This window comes from Oratosquilla oratoria, chromosome 23, assembly GCF_046742065.1.
Source record: "Oratosquilla oratoria isolate Oo_2021 chromosome 23, ASM4674206v1, whole genome shotgun sequence".
Taxonomy (NCBI): domain Eukaryota; kingdom Metazoa; phylum Arthropoda; class Malacostraca; order Stomatopoda; family Squillidae; genus Oratosquilla; species Oratosquilla oratoria.
Window position 1 is genome coordinate 3,671,014 of NC_134799.1, and position 19,555 is coordinate 3,690,568.

Below are 19,555 nucleotides of genomic sequence, written 5' to 3' on the forward strand. Positions count from 1 at the left end.
ACTCATTTCAAAAAGACTAAGAATGACATTCTTAAATAATTCTTTCCTTATATAAATCTTTGGAGGGTGAAGATTTATATAAGGAAAGATTTTTTAAGAATACCACCGTACGAATCTTACGATGGTATTCTTAAAAAAATCCTTATCAAATCTTTCCCTTCCAAGGATTTATACAAGATTTATATAAGGAAAGAATATTTTGATTAAGAACACCACCGTAAATCCATGGTATCGACTTCACCACCCATCCGGACCGACCACCAACCACCCAGGCCGGGCAGCTGGAAAGTTAATGAGAAGGACCTCCCCGGCCGGTCACTAATCCTCCACAGTCACCCTCGAGCAGGACCTTGACCAATACGCCCCACACTCTCTCTATCTTTACCATTGGAGTACAAGACCCGAACTCCACGAACACATTGACCTAACTAAGGCCCTTTTACGCTCGCTCGGTCGCCAGCCGGCTGGTCGTCAGGGATCAAGTTCCACACGGTTCCGAAGCACTAAAACCTTAATCAAACACAGTCCCACCACACACACACCCAACGCTGAAGTTAAATTAAATTTTACGATACAGTAGATCCCACAATCATTCTACCAACGTCACCAACGCTTTGAGAGCAAGGCGGCCATGTCGGCCAACAAAATTTGTTGTTCGTTAAGCTCATTCCTGGGCCCCTCAGTTTGGCGACGGTGTGACGCTCACCACGGGGCTTCGCACTTCCTCTCTCCCGAGACTGACAAAAGCTTCTCTCTTGGCGCCAAATTGTCAAGATGGGCCGCTTGTCACTAGCCGCCGACCCCAAGAACAAACATACACATGTTATTCAACTGAAAGGAACGATTCTTGGGAGAGAAAATAAAATTATATATACTATATACACACACACAGGTGAGAAATGTAATATATATATATATATATATATATATATATATTTGTGTGTGTGTGTGTGTGTGTGTGTGTGTGTGTGTGTGTGTGTGTGTGTGTGTGTGTGTGTGTGTGTGTGTGTGTTGCTAAATGATGTTTATTTGGTTTGGCGTCTCTCTCAATCGACTTCCAAACATTAGATCCTCCATGTCTTTCCCCAAAATGCTCACAACTGAAACAAAGACGAGAAACTCCTACCATCTCTAATACATGCTCAACAATCTGCCCTCTCCTCATTTCTCGATGAGCTTTCTATCCCATACTTGCAGGTCATCTGCGTCTATTTTTGTTATTTTCGCTACTATCAATTAAAACTATTCGGTTCCCCAGAGAGTGAGTGAGTGAGTGAGTGTGTGTGTGTGTGTGTGTGTGTGTGTGTGTGTGTGTGTGTGTGTGTCTGTGTGTGTGTGTCTGTGTGTGTGTGTGTGTGTGTGTGTGTACGTGCGCGCCGTTCAGCCTTCGCTTTCTATAGGGACCGGCAGAATCCAGCGGATTTCTCTGAAATGTATCTTAGGACTGACAGGATATCCGAACTCAATAAAGTACAAAAATCAATCTGTGCTTCAAAGCCAACATCTCTCTCCCTCTCTCTCTCTTTCCCTCTCCCCCCTCTCTCTCTCTCTCTCTCTCTCTATATATATATATATATATATATATATATATATATATATATATCAGCGTTTTCAAAACTGAGGTGCTGAAATTAATTATAAGGGGTGCTGGGAAGTGATGCACACAAAAATCACAATGATGTATCACTGATTACCCAGTTGTGCATATTTGACTTGTTCCATACTATTTTATTTTTCTAGGATGTTCTTATTTCTTCTACAAACAATATTGTCAATTTGTTTCAGTTCTAAGGAATCAAGAAAATAAATCATCAAGCAGTACACTTCACTATCTTTTACCCTTCTAATAACAATATAAGGGTGCCGGACTGCTTAGACATGACAACAGGGGGTGCTATGGTTGGAAAAGGTTGGGAAACGCTGGCATAGAATTAGTCCCTACAAGTCCCAGCTTACGACCAGTTTCCGACCACCTTCGATCGAAAATAAAGCGATCGGTCGGCGACACAAAACCTATTATGCAAGGAATTGAAATGAAAGAAGTTAATGTGGTTGATAAGATGAAAATCTATGTACTGGGGACTATTCAGCGTGTGTTGTAATATATATCTATCGATCTATCTATTCATCCAATCCTATTACCGACTACCAGCTACTTCCAAGGACTACCTGCAACTGGTCGGCGACCGGTCGTAAGCTCGGTGGTCGGAAACCGGTCGTAAGTTTGGTGTGACTGGCCCCTAAGAACAGGGAGTTCGTCCAGGTCACTTGGGGTCCCACAGGTCATCCCTTGCTGGGGAAAGATGGGTCACAGTTTGACCCAGTCCTCCACTGGGAGATGACCTAGGATCCCGTTCGTGAAATCTACCCACATACAACCATGACCTCGTGCGAGAAGCGTGTGCTGGTCAGCAATTTCAGCAGAAAGAGGGACAGAACCCATCAATGAAGGCTGTGGTGGGAAAGGAGGTGGAGGACAGCTAAACAAAGAAAGCTGACTCCTAAAAGTGGGGGTGATAACAAATGATAAGCGATATCAGTACAGGATTTGATAATAGACTCGATCAGGCCACAGACCATGTGAACTCCCATGATTCTTCAGGGCGAGAGAGAGAGAGAGAGAGAGAGAGAGAGAGAGAGAGAGAGAGAGAGAGAGAGAGAGAGAGAGAGAGAGAGAGAGAGGGGGGTGAAAAAAATCACTAAATGGGTATATGTATGTATGTATGTGTGTGTGTGTGTGTGTGTGTGTGGTGTGTGTGCTTTTGCACTAAAATAATCCGGTTAAAGTGACGGGGAGAGGGAGAGAAAGAGAGATAGAGATAGAGATCGCCTCTCCAGCAGAGTTTTACATTCGTCGAAAGCATTAACCAACTCCTGGAGCCTAAGTGGTACATACACAAATCACTCCGACTCTTTCAGGGCTATTCTAACGCAATGTTAATCCTACCGCAACCAACCCTTTCTATGCAAATGGACTATGGACTATGCTAGGGCAGACCACCCGCTCTCACGGGATCGGCAGTTGTAGAAAGGGAAGAGATGTCTGTATGAAAACGAAAAGACAGTTGTGTATAAAAGAGATCTATTGCCACCGGGCTTTTTTAAGGATATTAATTTCGTGGTGTCGTGGCTTAGGAGGGGTGGGGAGGAGACTTGGGGGCTGGAATCAATGCACGTAACCTGGGATTCCATGCACAACGCCCTTACATAAACCATTTCCTTCAGAGAGGCGCCTCAGTGCCGTCTACAGGTGCCAACCTTGCTAGCCCTCCTCCTCCTCCTCCTTCTCGCGGCCGCACCGTGACATCGGACCCCGTAGCTGTACGAGGCGACAGCTGGTTAGATCATCAACGTCGTTGGTTCTGCGGTTCGTGGGAGAATTTCCTGCCGATGCCACAAATCAGGGACTCTGTTCTAACAAGAGTGAAAAGAGAGAAAGAGAGAGAGAGAGAGAGAGAGAGAGAAGCAGGCCCACTGAGGTCCCCTTGTATCTGTTTTACTAAGTAACATGTGTACTACCTACACATGCACAGGACTGATCTTGGGGCACCCTACTGGTCAACATTTCCTCGATCCTGAATAACGCGGGCGCGTGCGTGTGTAATTGCAAACATATAGTGAAGACATAATAATAATAATGTTTATTTGACAATGAATCAGTATACATGAAGTGCAGATAATGAAAAGAACACATAGTTCGAAATAACAATTACAATTGCCGAGGATAAAAAAAAAAAACATGTAACTCTGTGTCTACGAGCGCAACGATACAGGAGCCAGGTGCCGCGGTGCGTAAGCAAATCCTCGAAGAGGCGAGACAGAAGGAGAAGACAGGCCAAGTCCCACCGTTCCCAGAGGATGACAGGAGGCGAAGGACGAGTCGATACTTCGTTAGGGCCAAGGGTTACCCTTCCCATGCATCTCGTGTATCCTCCTCAGCTCGATCGTCCCCAATCCTCCACACGAAGTGGAGAACAAACACAGGCGAGGGAAGGAAAGGCAAGCGGGTTGGAAAGGAAAGAAAATGGGATTAAAGTATCGAGACACAGACTGCGAGAGAGAGAGAGAGAGAGAGAGAGAGAGAGAGAGAGAGAGAGAGAGAGAGAGAGAGAGAGAGAGAGAGAGAGAGAGAGAGAGAGAGAGAGAGAGAGAGAGAGAGAGGGGGGGGGGGGCTATAGAAAGGGAATTATCTGTAGATACGAACTGAAAAATTACCCGAAGAAATATTATATAAAAATATAAATGAATAAATAAATAAATAACCCAGCAGCAGCCATGACAGACAATTCGCTGAGCTGACGGGGCGGACTCCGAGGTGAAAGATGTTTCGATCGACCGTGACCCCCTACTCGTGTAGAGGATAAGAACATAAATCCTACACTAGGCAGTTCCATGTCCTTTACCACCTTTCATCGTTATCCATAAAGTTATCTAATTTTCTCTTAAACAACCCATAGTTTCAGCGCTCATTACATGGTTACTAAGTCTAGTCCATTCGTTAACCAATCTATTCGTAAACCAGGTCTTGCCTATTTCCTTCTTAACTAGTCATAACTAGTCATAATAGTGGTGTGCCGATTAATCGGCACCTTTTTGGCGAGTCGGCATCGTCAAAATATCCCCGATACAGAATCTCAAAAAAGATTCACCAAAAGTGTCGATTCTTGTCGAAGCCGATCAATCGGCACACCACCAATAATAAAACTACAGTCTCCTTTATTCTTATTTTCTTATGTTATGTAACAATGCCTGCCTCATCAAAGCCAAGAAATTACGAGGACGATCCGACAAAGGTCGTGATGGGAACTCGAGGAACTGTGTGCACAAGCACAATCGAGACAGAAGTCTAGCCCCGAAGACACTCCATTTAATAAAAAAAAAAAAAAAAAAAAAAAAAAAAAAAGTAATCGATAAAAGAACGCACCCATGCTACTGGGAGGCCTTATCGTGGTTGTTATCTACATCAGAGATAACAAGGGAAGCAAACCCGTGGACACGAAGGGATTTATAAGTGCGAAGGGAGGATGAGTGATTGAGGGAAAGGAGGAGCATTCACAAGAGAGGAAGGTCTGAGGTGGAGGGAGAAGAGATGAGGTTATTCCAATGAAAATTTGGAACCACAGAAGTAGTAAAGAGGGGATTTAAAGAGGTTCACAGAAAAAAGGAGATATCAGCAAAGTCTGTAAAGTGATGAGGGCAAATATACATATACCAAAGGCCCCTTCCCCCTGAAAATGGAGGTTAAAAAAAGGCATAAATCCACTCCAATCCATTCCATCCCCACATACTCCACTCCCATTCACTTCCCTCCCTCCCCCTTATCTTGGCTCCTCCTGGAGTAAATATACAGATAATAAATGCTGGAGAAAAGGGAGGAGGAGACACAAAGAGGGAAGTAAATGGCGTGACACTGAAGAAGAAACAAAACGACGACGACCTCCCTGAGAGGGGTAGAAGAACCTATTAAACCAAAACCTCTAAAGAAAACAACCCCAGGGCCCAGAAGCCCCTGGGGGAACTAAAACGTGTGCGTCTTGACGACCCTGGGGCTTTGGCGCCAAGACGTCAGATCCCCCGGTGGTCCGGGACTGACAGCAAAGGATTCCAGGACCGAGCCCGGAACTGTGGGAACGAGGCAGTCGACCTGAAATGGTCTAACCCGGGTGACATAAGACACCTCGAGGGTTGGCTGCTAACGACGTGTGAACGCACAAGTTATATATAAACAAACACAATGTCTCCGCAATACACATGGATTAACCCCAGCGTGTACTCTTTATTATACACCCCAAAGATACAGTGGTCAAGACTGTAGTAATATTTAAAGTCAATATCTGATAGGATTTCGAGAAACCTCTACTGCCCAGTCACACAACCTTTGATTACTTATCTAAACTTTGCTTTATCAATTCTCCTAATTTAAAGAAGGTTAAGACAATGTCTTCCTTGACATTGGACTGGTTGGGGGTGAGAGGGGGGGGGCAGAGATAACGATTATCTTCAATGAAAAAACTCGTCATGCCTGGAGAGGGGAAAGAAAACTAGAAGATGACAAAGACAAAATCCTTCCCTAAAAGGTCATCTTAAAAATACACTCACGCCCTATAGACTCTATGATAAGAGAAGCAAATAAAAAACAATACCTTTACCAAAGATACAATTACTTTCTCCCCTCCCAATCACGGCATCGTACAAAGCCTTTGGGCTATTCCTAATGTCGAAGCACCCAACTCGCCTCCAGAGGGCTTCCGAAACAAGCCCAACACTCTTTATGTGACCGCGTGGATACCAGAAGCTCGTAACACAACACCCAACCAACCAAAGATAACACCACAAGGTAACGCGACACCCCAAGTCCCCTTCAAAAAAATGTCGCACTCCAATGCCTATCCTAGATGACAAGAACACACCGCACTGCATCAGTTACTAAAGGTATTAGTTCGCTGCGAATATCGCTCAACGATGATCGCCAAACGATTTTCTAAGGCAGCGTTTCTCAACCAGGGTTCCCCGGAACCCTAAGGTTCCGCAAGAGGTCCCTAAAAGTTCCGCGAGAACAAGAGAGATAGGCTAATGCACTTTTGATTTTTTAAATTAATTTCATATACGTAATACAATTAAACACGCACGACATATTCTTGGTTATTGCAATAATGTAATATAGACATCATCCTATCTAACCTATTATTACGATGAAAATAAAATGAGAAAGATATGGTATACGTGTTTTTTTGCGCAGGGGTTCCTTGAGACATGCAATTCATTTTAAAGGTTACGCAAGGGTAAAAAGGTTGAGAAACGCCGGTCTAAGGCACTAATTCTCAGTTTTTCAATGGGGACGTTTTGCTTCAAGATACGAAGTACGAGGCTGATAATTTTAACCGAACCTACAAATTCGTTTACCCAAATATGATGATACATATAATGCACGTCACCCGTCGTTGGATGTGGTAGGCTAATACATAATCTCACCGTGAAAAATGTAATCTAAAGTGACCTTCATGATTTCCAACTCGAACTAACGTGCTCTCTCGTTAACGCGCGGTCAGCAACTAAAGCAAACTACATAGGAAGCATCACTACAACCTTATTATGTCCATAACTACTCCATTTGGTAAATATGTAAAAAAAAAAATCTCGTCAGCGTCAAACAGTAGATGTATATGCAACTTCAGCAATAACTTAGCAATGTCAAAAGAAACTGAACACCACTTGCATAAAAATACACTACTTAGTAAATCGACCAAATAGTGAAACTGAAATTATGTTCATACAGTACATGTTATTATCTACATAGCGTACTGTAATCATTGCCCACTGTGTGAAAATACTCTAACGCATACGTACGAGATTTGGCAACGAATTTCGTTATATACATAGACACCCGGCATCACATTCGAAAACGGAAAAACAAAATAAAACTAGAAGGTGCGTAACTTAAAAAAAAACTAACGCACACAAAACATCGACCATCTCGGATACCCTGGAAAGACAAAATCGACTCAACTCGACAACCGGGTACAGGAAGAAAAACATCACTAGCAGATTTACAGGAAATATCAAATGGGCGAAAACAACGGTACACATTGCTCGCGAAGAGGAGGTCTACCTAAACACATAATAATAATAATAATGGATCTCTGCGGTCAGAGGCGACTTGCCCGGGGTGAGGTGCAATTGGCGGACAGGTAGGGCAAAAGGGCGGTCCTTTGTTAAACGCCCAAATCATAGTGGTGGAGGAGGTGGGTAGGTGGGTGGGGTGGGAAGTACCTTTGTCCTTTTAAAAGTCGAGAGAGCGGTCAGCGGCCAAACCCACGGGTTGGTCGTATGATGCAACTGTGGAATGCAAACCTTTACCATGAGACACATCTCCGTCGAGGCAACGCGAGTTAACTTCCAAGACGTTGAAACTGTTCTTAGGTCTCCCTCTCTCTCTCAGACACCTCGTGGAGAAGTAGTTCGAGTTCCCGGCCGCCAGGGTTCGAAACCCGCCCAGGGCTGAAATAGTTTCAGTACCTCTGCGCTGCGAGTCGTTACTCCAATTCTCAAGGGCGGGGAGTTGGGTGTGTGTAAGGTCACACCATTACCCATAGATCGATCATATACGAGCTCTGAGTTCTCTTCGTGATCGACAGCTATTTCCCTCCCGGATGGGAGCGCAGACCTCAGATATATAACCGATGTATGGGTAATGCTGTGACCTTTACACGCGCACACACACCCCAACTTCCCACCCACGAGAGTTGGAATAACAATCGGCAGCGCAGCGATTCTGAAAATTCAGCCCTGGGCGGGATTCGAACCCGGACCGCCGTAGTGGCAGCCTGGAACTATACCACTGCGCCACGAGTCGTGTGTGAGTGTGCGTGTGATGTCACACCAGATAACCCAGAACAAACACATTATATCCCACCAGGACATTTTAACTACAGCACCATATTTCAGCTGTATCTTTACATGCCTCTTGTAGCGCGTTGGTTTCAATCGTGCTGCTTCACAAGACCGCTCGAACCCAGCAATGACGGTGACTTGCACTTGTCCTGGTGGTCCGAGAACAGAGCTCAGGTGACGTAAGATGCAATGAAGCGTCCCCTACCGTAAGGTCACCTCGCCATCGCTATATACGGCGTAATTCGTAAGAGTCGTTGTAATTTACCCTGACTGCCCAGACTTAGTAGACCAGTGGTTCTTGACCCTTGGGTCGTGACCCAAAGCTAGGTCACGACCCAAGTTGGGTCACCAATGATTTGTGGACTTATTATTTCCCCAATACTCCTATTAAAAGTACTATCAAAGTATTAATACTGATTGTAGAGTCCCCTAAGTCATTATTGTCTATGATTACGCGAAACATTGTTTCTGTCGCACGTACAAGCACAAGTAATTTATCATTTAAATTAAAGTGTTTATGAAGGCAAGGGTCGCCGCGGTCGATCTAGACAGGATTTTGGTCCACAGTCAAAAAAGGAACCACTGGTCTGGAGGGAGCTACAAGATTCATGAATGAAAACGTCCATTAAAAAATTACCCTGAATGGACCTTTTCACTCAAGGCAAAATATAAACCCAACACGTTATGTATATTTACCTAAAGGGAGGTATATAGTTTCATACAAGTTCTACAAACACAGACACATACTGGAAAGGAGTAGTACGACCTCAACTAAGATCAAGATGTAATAATACCTCGGTGAGTTTGCTACCAGAAGACCTTGTGAACAAGGCAGGAGACCCGCATCTCGCAGACCTTACACGGGAAGCCCAAGGTCGCCGACCACAAACCAGTTTCCCAAAGGTCAGATGCACTTCACTCAGTCCTTCATATATCTCATTCTGGTACATTACAGACGATTTTGTTCAGGCTCTTGGGGACACAAGTGGTGTTGAGTGATCAAGATTCCTGTTGAACAAATTCGACGAGAGCCTGATTTGACGTCAAAATGGTGCGTTGACATGTTCCAAATACCTACCGTACTTTTCCATGATCAACTACCTCTCTCACCACGGAAACCTCTTTAAGGATTTGTCCTGAAAAATTAACCCCAACTCGAGGGAGGCGAGAAGGACCTGGGAGTAAAAGTGTACCTTGGTTGCTCAAAGCCCACCTTCTCAATGTCACTTCTTATCTGACTAAAAACGTCTGGTTTGGGCTATGAAAAATACAATTTCATTAGGCTGAAAGGTAGTACTACCACCCCACGAGCCACGGGGCGCTTTAGAGAATTCGAATGCCAAGTACTTCGACCTGTACAAGACAGGATATACAACAAGGTTTAAGCGTTCTGTTAACCACTAAACATAACAGGTAAACATTGATCCCCGACCACTCCCCTCTTGCCCTGTCGTGTCATTCCAGGACGACAGGAAACGGCAGCCCGGTGAGGGAATTAGGACAACCCTCCCACTTCCTGGAGCTTCGCCACCCTAGCGAACTTCAGACGAACTCTGTCGTCGTAAGGAAATTCTGGTTCTTCTAGCCAAGAGTATCAACACCGTGTGGTATCACTATGAGCCTTCTTTTCTGAGTAAAGATACCATCTTCTGAAGCTATAAGGAAGCGAATTCCAAACTGCAAAGGGGTCTCGACCAGTCAGTATACTTTCAGGTAAAAGTTCATTCCTAAACTAGGCATACAAAAGTGTGAAATGAGCCTCACTTGGTCATTTATCTTTAACATGCATCTTGTTTCATTGCTGCCAAACTCTACAACCATGACCTCTGGATTTGCCATTTCGTTGCTGGCGGAAATTCAGTTTCATTACTTTTAATGCACTTGTAAATCTTTCCATATATCGTAGGAAGGGGTAAAACTGGCCTTTGTCTTTGTTTTGTTTATGTTTGTCAACAAAATAAAGGGAGAAACTATACAAAAGACATAGCAGATGGTGGTTTTATTTTCCTGTCTATCTGTCATAATCAGGTATGCAATGGTGCTTTTAATTCCCTGTCTATCTGTCACCATTAGGCATGTCACAAAGACAATGGCCAGTTTTACCCCCATGCTGCTATTATTACCCTTCCTACGGTAACCTTTTCCCCAAATCAACATATCTTCATCAACGAAGAGAGAGAGAGAGAGAGAGAGAGAGACTAAAGTTCACATCCAATGATTCCTTATCGTTTCCCGGCCCCTACATCCCGGCCAAAATCGTTACACACGGCCTACCTCAGGGCCAACCATTGTCCCGGGGGCAGAGGAAAGGGAACCACCTCTCCGCGCGTGCAAGTCCCCCCAGGGGGAAGCGGAAACGGTGCAAGAGGGCGCGACCTTCTTGACCCCTAAACACGAAACCGCCAAGGCAGGTACTAACCCAACCTAACAGTTCAAAGCAATGCCACCGCAACTATTCATATTCCTGCTGCTAAACTATACTGTGTGTGTGTGTGTGTGTGTGTGTGTAATACAAGACTAATATGCCCCACAATGTGTAACTCGATCGGAAGATACAAATCTGTTTAATATCGTGGCAAGAAAAGATATTACATCAATAAGAACATAATCCTAAAATTAAGTTATATACTGCAATATCCCCCACCCAACTAAACAAATACAGAACTACCAATAGCCCTAATCCAGTTCCAATTGATGGAAGAAGAAGAATAAGAATAATTTCCTCTAATGGGTTAACTTCCAACTAGAATATTCCAACGGGGGTCCAGCCTTTTCCTTCACCATTCCGGGCTTTCCCTAAACACATCCTCCTTAATTGAACTATGGGTCAATCTGGCGCCTCTTGCCGGTTACCCGGGGGCCGTGGGTCTTGTGCAAAAGAAGCATACTTGCAAGATATACCCATGGAAAATCTTAAAGGTCGTATGAAGATTAATGAAACTAAAACGACAGTAATGTTAAATTGAAGGTTGGTAAAGCAACTGTGAGATCATAAAAAATTAAAAGGTAATTATGTATACTACATTCTAAATCTGAGAGACTGAAAAAGATACTTGCAAAATATAAAAAAAATTGCAATCCCTCCCATATCCTAACTAATTGGCCCTCGGGGTGTTCGTATTTGGAGTATTCTGATACACAAAGTAAAACTATCCCATCATCTACAGTACAATACATTTTTACTTTTGAAAAAGCCATATCAAATACACATAAATTATGAAATACTGATTTATAGTCCTGACAATGTCGATTCGGATATGGTATGGGGTATGAACTACAGGTAAAAAAAAAAATAATAAAATAAAAAATTATAATAATAATAACAATACAATGAGTGTATCATCCCAGACATAATCTAAGGTTAACTTGCAAGTTGTTATTGGTGGAAACAAAGTTCAGAAGTGCAGAGAATGAAGAGATATTTACAACAAATAACACAGAGAGACAGGAAGACAACAAGACGGTTAAGAAAGCGAGGAACATACACCGGGAGACGCGTAGCTGTCGCCGTTGCAATCACCTTCGCCCTTTACGCATGACCTGCTGGAGCAGGTAACAATCACGGCTGGGAATCCGAGACGTGTGGGACTCGAACCCACGACTACGCGAATGCGAGAATAACGAGCTTGTGATGACGTCACCAGCGTTAGGTAAGAGAACAGACAAATGTGAAAAATATTGAAGAAAGACAAGTAACCCGAAGGTAAGATAGAGGACAGAACAAGTATGTTGCTGACTAAAGTGAAGTAAAGTTTGCAGGAGTTGTATGGCATAAGTCTTCAGCAGTAGCTTCCACGTGGCTGACAACTGATACACACACAATGTACTACTATACATAGATTATATACACAATATACACAGAATAAGAACGAGGATAAAACAAAGGATTACAAAGGCGGAACATGCCGACCAGAGACCTTTTGGTCCATATCAAGGTCGGGTGCAATTTTTTTTTAAACAATAAATAAATGAATAAAAACTATAATAAAATAAATAATAATATCATTAGGCACATCCCAGAGATCTAGCAACCCGCCCTTTCCGCAAAACAACCTGAAGAAACCAGACAATCCCGAACTACGGACTTCCTCAGGACAGCGCTCCTTCCTCTCCGTTCCCACGCCCGGGGGCCCCAAGACCTCTCCCTTGACGAGCGTGAGCCGGGTCAGAGGTCACCCCTGGTTCCTGGTTTCCTCTTTGCCGGCCCAGGACCCCACCAACCAGGAATGTCTGGTTATTAACAATGTGTTGGGTCAATTTTGAGACATGGTAGGAAGTTTTTGGGTTGTGCTCTCAGGAAACCTGGTGGTCAAAGTTAGTCTCCAAATTCTATATTTGACATAAGATCACATGAGAACCAGTGGCAACCACCAAAAATGGACATTTAACCGACAAAGGAGGCAAACATTATATAACAATCCCAGTGAATTTGGGGGTTCATTTTGGAATTTACATTTATACTACTTTCCTTGAAGAGTCAGTCAAATGTCAGTGTTCTGGATATATGTATATCTACACGCATAAACACAAACTCGAGCATGGAATCTGATAACCTTATCACCGTCGTGTTAAAGATTACAAAGGTGGACCATGCCGACAGGAGACCTTTTGGTCCATAACTAGGTCGGATGAAAAAATAAAATAAAATTAAAAAATAATAAAATAAAAAATAAAATAATAAACAAATAAATAATTAAAAATCATAATAACATAAAATAAATATGTAAAGTTAAATAATTAATAATTAAGTGAAGGGTACTTTTAACGAAAACATCATGGTAGCCAAGTTTCTTGAAATTCCAGGAATAGCTGAAATCGTCCATCGCGTGGTAGACTCTGTTCCAGACAACCCGAACTGGCCCCCCAGTCGGCTCCCGGACCAACACCCCAGGAGGACCAAATGCAGAGAAGAGTGACTCACCCTCACCCAACCACTCGACGACAGCAGCAGCAACCCACCACCACCACCACCTCCCCCTCCTCCCACAAGGAAGCTGGATGTAAGGAGGGGGAGGGTGGATGATTACAAAATTAAGATTCTACACCAGACATGTTGATGCAGCTTTTCGTAAATAAGTTCAATAATATGTTGTGCAACTGAAAGGGTTTGGATCCAATTAAATTTGGTCTGACAATTTCATTCAGATGGGGTTCGATTTGGGACAAAATGGGATGTTAATCGATAATGAATCATTGTCCAAATTCACACGTATAGCAAAACTTAATAAAACAGCCTTACCCTAAGACGGAACTAATTTCGTACGTCAGTGTCGAGGTAAAATGACTCATGATTATTATTATTATTCTGGGGTCACAGCAACATGACAAATATTCTCCTCAAAGGTGCATTCCTCATGTGTCACATTTCACTTGCTGCTGGCCCCTAAGATGGCCCCGTGCACTGTAGGCAAGCACGAGGAAGGATACTGAAGGAATACACGTGTGTGTGTATTCACTTGGTCTTTGGATCACGTGTTGGACTCGTGATCGACAGCTATTTCCCTCCTGTGAGTGTGTGTCTGTCTGTCAGGGAAGGGGAAGAAGTTCCTAGCTGAAGCGAGATCAATAAAAATTGCCATGGGGGACATTCCATCACCACGTGGGTCGTACGGCTGAAAGTGTTACTCAACGAAAGGTGCAAGTGCGGACAACTGCCAAAGAAAAAAATTTCAGCATAAAATATACTAAACAACTGTTCTGTTCCGCTGTGCAATTCTACGTATTCTACCACGAGTCCATCCGAGCGCCCAGAGCAATTCATAAAGCAGTGAGGTTTTTGTCTTTTCTATCTTGCCCGTAATGCAGAGAGCACCTCTTTAGTGTCTATCGCATTTCATGCAGGTTAACGCCAACTTGGTAGGAAGCTACACTCAACCCCATGGGCTGAGGGCCATCACCCGTTGAACACTATTCAATTTAACGTCACAAGATGAGAATACCGTCTCAGAAATCAACTGAAGGAGGCTGAAGCGAGATTGTACACTAAACGCACGAAATAAGGGCACCACTGTCGAGGAACAAGACTATTGTAGGAAAGACCTTAAGGTGAAATACGACACACGCCAAACTCAAAGATCTTCAATGCTAAACGTCGTGACAACTGTAGAAGTTGATCACTTACATTTCTCCATAGACAAGTATCTTTTCACTGACAGCTGGTAACTCGTTACTAAGCTACTATGGACACTTAAGTCTGCCTCTCTGCTACGTAAAAAACGAGTCACGCAGGGTCATGCCATAGCAAGCAGCTCGCTTGTTACCAAACACGCGGTGGGGAACGTGACCCGCCTCGTCTCGCGCAGAGGCTCCGGGAGCAAGACAATATTTACTTCAGGACCCACACGTCACATGAAGACGCGGATGCAATTCAGCATAATTCGCGTACATTAATTGCAAATGCAGAGTTTGCTGTTGTTTGCTTATTTTTTAACAAACTCCACTTTATATCAACCACTATTCTGCGCAAAAATTTAATACAAAAACAACAAAGGCTACATTTACAGATGCACTTGAATATAATACAACTACATTTATAGCAAATGCAATTTCCTGTCCACCATTTTTTCAGCAATTTCCATTTTACATTAACAACTATTCTCCGCAAAATCACAAATACATAAAAACAATAAACACCACATTTACACAAAGAAAACTACAAATATAAGTGATCTACACATATAAAGGAATATTAAACCGGAGACATGTTAAACGCGCCCTATTCTCGCCCCGGCTTATCTCTCACCAACGATAAGGAAACCTTACCCAACGCCGCCTTTGTCCCCCAAAGCGAAAACAACCCTTTAACCAATATAGCCGGTGGCAAGCACGGGATCGAACACTGGTATTAATCAAAATAAAACACAAATACTTAAGAGCAATTACAAAATGTGAAGACTTCCAAATAAAACCCTTGGATTTGTAATCACCTCCACTCCCAATCATCAACAGGCAAAATTCAAAACCAAACCTAATTATTCTCTTTAGTGATATATCATATTACTAGGTAGGCATTGACAGGCCCTACAGAAACTACGTTTATCGTTCGAGCCTACAATCCCAGCCTGAAACAGCTGTGTCTTTAAGATGGACTCTTTGCCCACTTCTGCCTATGTCCAGCCTACATCCACGACCATAAGACTAAATAAAATTTATGCCAAAACTTTGCATGTAAGAAATTAATGTCCAACCCGCGACACCTCCTTGCCACGTCAAAGAACACGTGATCCAAGTCCACGAGAGAAAACGTCTCTTCGTGGGGGACGATTGCAAATGCCCCCACGTGTCGGCCAATATTGGAAACGAAATTGGATATTTCTGAATACAAGAAAAAGAAACACCCTGGATATTTTACAACACTGTGTGGCACTCCAATATGAAATTACGCGTTATAAATGGACTCGATACACTCATTACCCCATGCCTACACACATACAGAACATGTAAAGGGCAAACTGATTAAAGAAGACAATATCCAACATCTTATTCCAGCAATACACCTAAGGGATAATCATAATACTATCAAAATTTCTCATATGATCAAATTTACTAATATATCAATGTTTGTTTAACCATATAGCACTGCACTATTCGAACGAGCAGTCAGTCTACACTTGATAAGTATTTCAGACACACGTTTATATTAAGACAAAATAACGAAAATACCAATTGAAGCAATTTCCACACAGTGGTAGAAAAGATAAAGCAACACATGACCAGAATTTCTCAATTATCTTTAAGGAACTCATGACATTACTTTATAATTCTTTTCTCGTTCATAAGCAGTTTACAGGGAACACGTGATGCATTACGTGACAACACGTTAAGGCATATTTTTACTCGATTTTGATGTCAGTGAATTCTACAATAACTTGAATGTTAAACTTGATCAATACAAAACCAAACTAAATTAGAAAAACGCATTAGACTACCTGCCTTACATAACCCCGCTAACTGGAAAATGCCATTCAGTTTAGTTCTAAAACGCAAATATAATCTCAGCATTACAGTGTCACCAAATATATTTGCTTTTGACTTTCTTGATTGTCTTTATCACGAAGCATCTCCAGGGGCCAACCTTATCAGGGATCAAGTATATTCGGCGACCTTTATTCCTCCTCCTCTACTTTATGACACTTATTTTATCTCAATCAGAAATAAATTAATTGAAATTCAATCATGCAATCCAAGGTGGGAACACACGAGGCTGTTGACGATTGAAAAATACACTAAGTAAAATTAATGTTATATAACATTATATATGTATCTATTCATGACTTAATCTCCGGCAATATCGCAACTTATGTACTCAAATGTCTGTTATGGATCTTAAATAATAATAGTTCACCAGTAGTAAGATTTATCAAATCGAAAATTTATAATCGAACTACACTAATACCTAACCATGTCATCAATAATAATTTCCAAGTTACTATTTTACTCACTACCTAATCATTTACCACACCACGTGAAATATACTTCTGTCATACCAGGTAAAATAAAATAAATAAATTTACAGCTATGTTCAGAGCGTCAGCTTATCGTATGCTCCAAGCTGTCACTCGACATAACAGAAGTCTTTAAATGCAAATGTAACTCATAAAATCTAAGTTTCAATTCCCAAGTTTAACATCCCAAATTCTATTTATTAACACGCGATATCTAATGAACAACCTATTTAAATAGTTGGGACAATAACATTTAATAAGTATCTTGTTCAACAAATAACACGAACTTCATCCACAGGTACAGCATCACAGCATCTTCGATCTGTGACATCTATTCTATAATTACAAATCTATAACATTTCAACTCACAAACCGTAAAAATACAGAATTGAAATGCAAAAACTTGTACAAATCCGACATCAATACTAAATCCGTATGGAAAGAAAACCCCACTTATCGCCGTAGGCAATAAAATTGACGTGCAGCGGCAGTCGAGCCATCACCATCTCACGTCATTTCTCATATCACAATTGGACATCTACCACATCGTATTTATCTTCCCAGGTGATACGAACATCAATTTTATTCAATAAACAGCTGTCACAAGAAGTGACGAGAAATATGAACAAGCCAGGTGAGGCATACTTCCGGAGAGCAAATAGAACGGAGTATGGCAGGGGCTGCAGTCTGTTCCCTCTGCTTTGTCACAACCACCCATCCAGCTGATCAAAGTAAATATTGCACTTTACTTACCTATGAACACTGCTTTGAGACATTGTCCCGAGACAAACAGATGCTCTGAATGTATTATATGCACACCATAGTATCTAAATCGTTTTATTCTTTGAAAAATCCCTCAAAATGTCACACACTAGCTCTTCACACTGTTCACTTCGGCAAGTTATGGTCTACATCAACATGGCGGTTGTATTTTGGCGCCTAAAATGCTGTGTGCTAAGAACGGGAAGCTGATTGGCTGAACGCGCACTACTCGTAAAAGCGAGTCGGCCATTGGGCGGAACCTGGGTTGTGTTACAAGGTCTCACGTGATTGGTTACTAGATATGCGCAGTGGCGCCTTTTACTTTTACTGCGCATGGTGCTACGCACCCATATTATTGGAATTGTGATGTGTTATCATTTACACATATTAAGTAGTTACAAAATCCATAATACACTTTCCATACTCTATAAGTGATGTATGTAAATCTATCAGTAAAGATAATTTCACTATAAAACTATTGATACCAAGTAATGCTATGCATGTAGTATTATTAGTCTTCGTAAAGATAGTAAACAATTCTTTGAATACCGCGGAATTTAAATGTCAAAAGTGGAAGAAATGCAAACATGTTTCTTCCTACATTATATATGAAATAATTGTATTCATTAAAAATGTAATTTCTGCATTTTCGTATGCTATGTAAACTGGGCACCGTGACGATTACCTTTACTGTTTACCATATTTTTCCTTACCACACTCCCTGGTTTAAGTCCCCATTTTTTTATTTTCCTATGCGTACATTGTTTAAAATCCTTTATCAAGTGCGTGCGTGAAACGCATGTATTTGTAGGCGAAATATGTATGCGTGCAGCCGTGCACGAAACGCCTGTTGTCGTGCGTAGAACGCGTTTGCGTTACTGCCTGATACGCATGCGATTCACCAGTCTTCTAGTGATCGACAGCTATTACCCTCTCGAATGACAGCTCAGAGCTCATATATGGCCCGATCTATGGACAATGCTATGACCTTACACACGCGTACACCTACTTACTTGTTACTTGTCGTGATTTAACAAGTCACATTCTGCCAATGACGCTCTGCAGGACCGTTCACCAGAAATTTTATCATAGAGCATACGATTCACAAATAGTCATGTCATAAAGGTTATAGCACCCAGGGCATAAATACGTCTTTAACATCTTAAAATTCTTCACATTCTCAATCAATTTAATGTCAAGATGAAGCTTATTGTAAACTCTTGGAGTGGCACTCTGATCGCTAAATTAGCGGTCTAGAACGGTACCGTTGGACTGTCGTGCATGGAACGTTTATTCGTGCGTTCATGTATAGACACATAGTATATATAGATACATGTGCAGATATATGCATCTGCGTGTACGCGCGCGTGTTCATGTATATTCTTCTCGTATTGTGCAGTTTAGTCAAAATCATGTTACCTTGCTTTGTGTCTACTTTCGTCCAAAACAGTTTTGCACGTGCACACCATCCTTGCCCAACACATCACCTAAGCCATTCCATGATTTCTGCATCATCTGCAAGCATATTGGCATAGCTTGATTGTACCAAACATCATGTCACAGGTAACAATATTGGTGCAAGCACTGAACCTTATGGAACTCTGTTGGTTACTACCCTCCATCTTGACATCTAATCAAAGAAATACAAAGGAAATACAAACATCATTATAGCTTTGCTTGTGAATTAAAAAAATATTCCATTCATTTGAGTGGATTGCCTCTAAGTTCTCCATTATGCTCCACTTAAGTCAATTGAAGTACTTCATCAAAAGCTTTCTCTAGATCAAGGTACATACAGTCCACCCAGCCTTCCCTGTCTTGCAGAATATTAATCTTTCTCACATAAAAGTTTCACATATTTGATAGACATGACCTTCCAGATCTGACACCAAACCTATTTCGTCAAGACAATTTATCCATTTATTTTTTCACAATCCTTTCACATTACTTCATTATCA

At 42.1% G+C, this 19,555-nt stretch overlaps 1 protein-coding gene across 4 annotated transcripts in view; it reads right to left on the reverse strand.

The window, feature by feature from the left end:
- Positions 1-18,107, reverse strand: part of LOC143037885 (myb-related protein A-like) — a 129,608-nt gene extending 111,501 nt beyond the window's left edge. For 2 of the 4 annotated variants that reach the window (XM_076206516.1, XM_076206514.1), the window contains exon 1: positions 17,589-18,107. In XM_076206516.1, the coding sequence (XP_076062631.1) occupies positions 17,589-17,611 (23 nt within the window). In that variant the 5' untranslated portion in view covers positions 17,612-18,107. Of the gene's footprint in view, positions 1-570; positions 598-17,588 lie in introns of those variants that run through there. The other 2 variants (XM_076206517.1, XM_076206515.1) reach the window with 2 other exon arrangements.
- Positions 18,108-19,555: the final 1,448 nt, after the last annotated feature.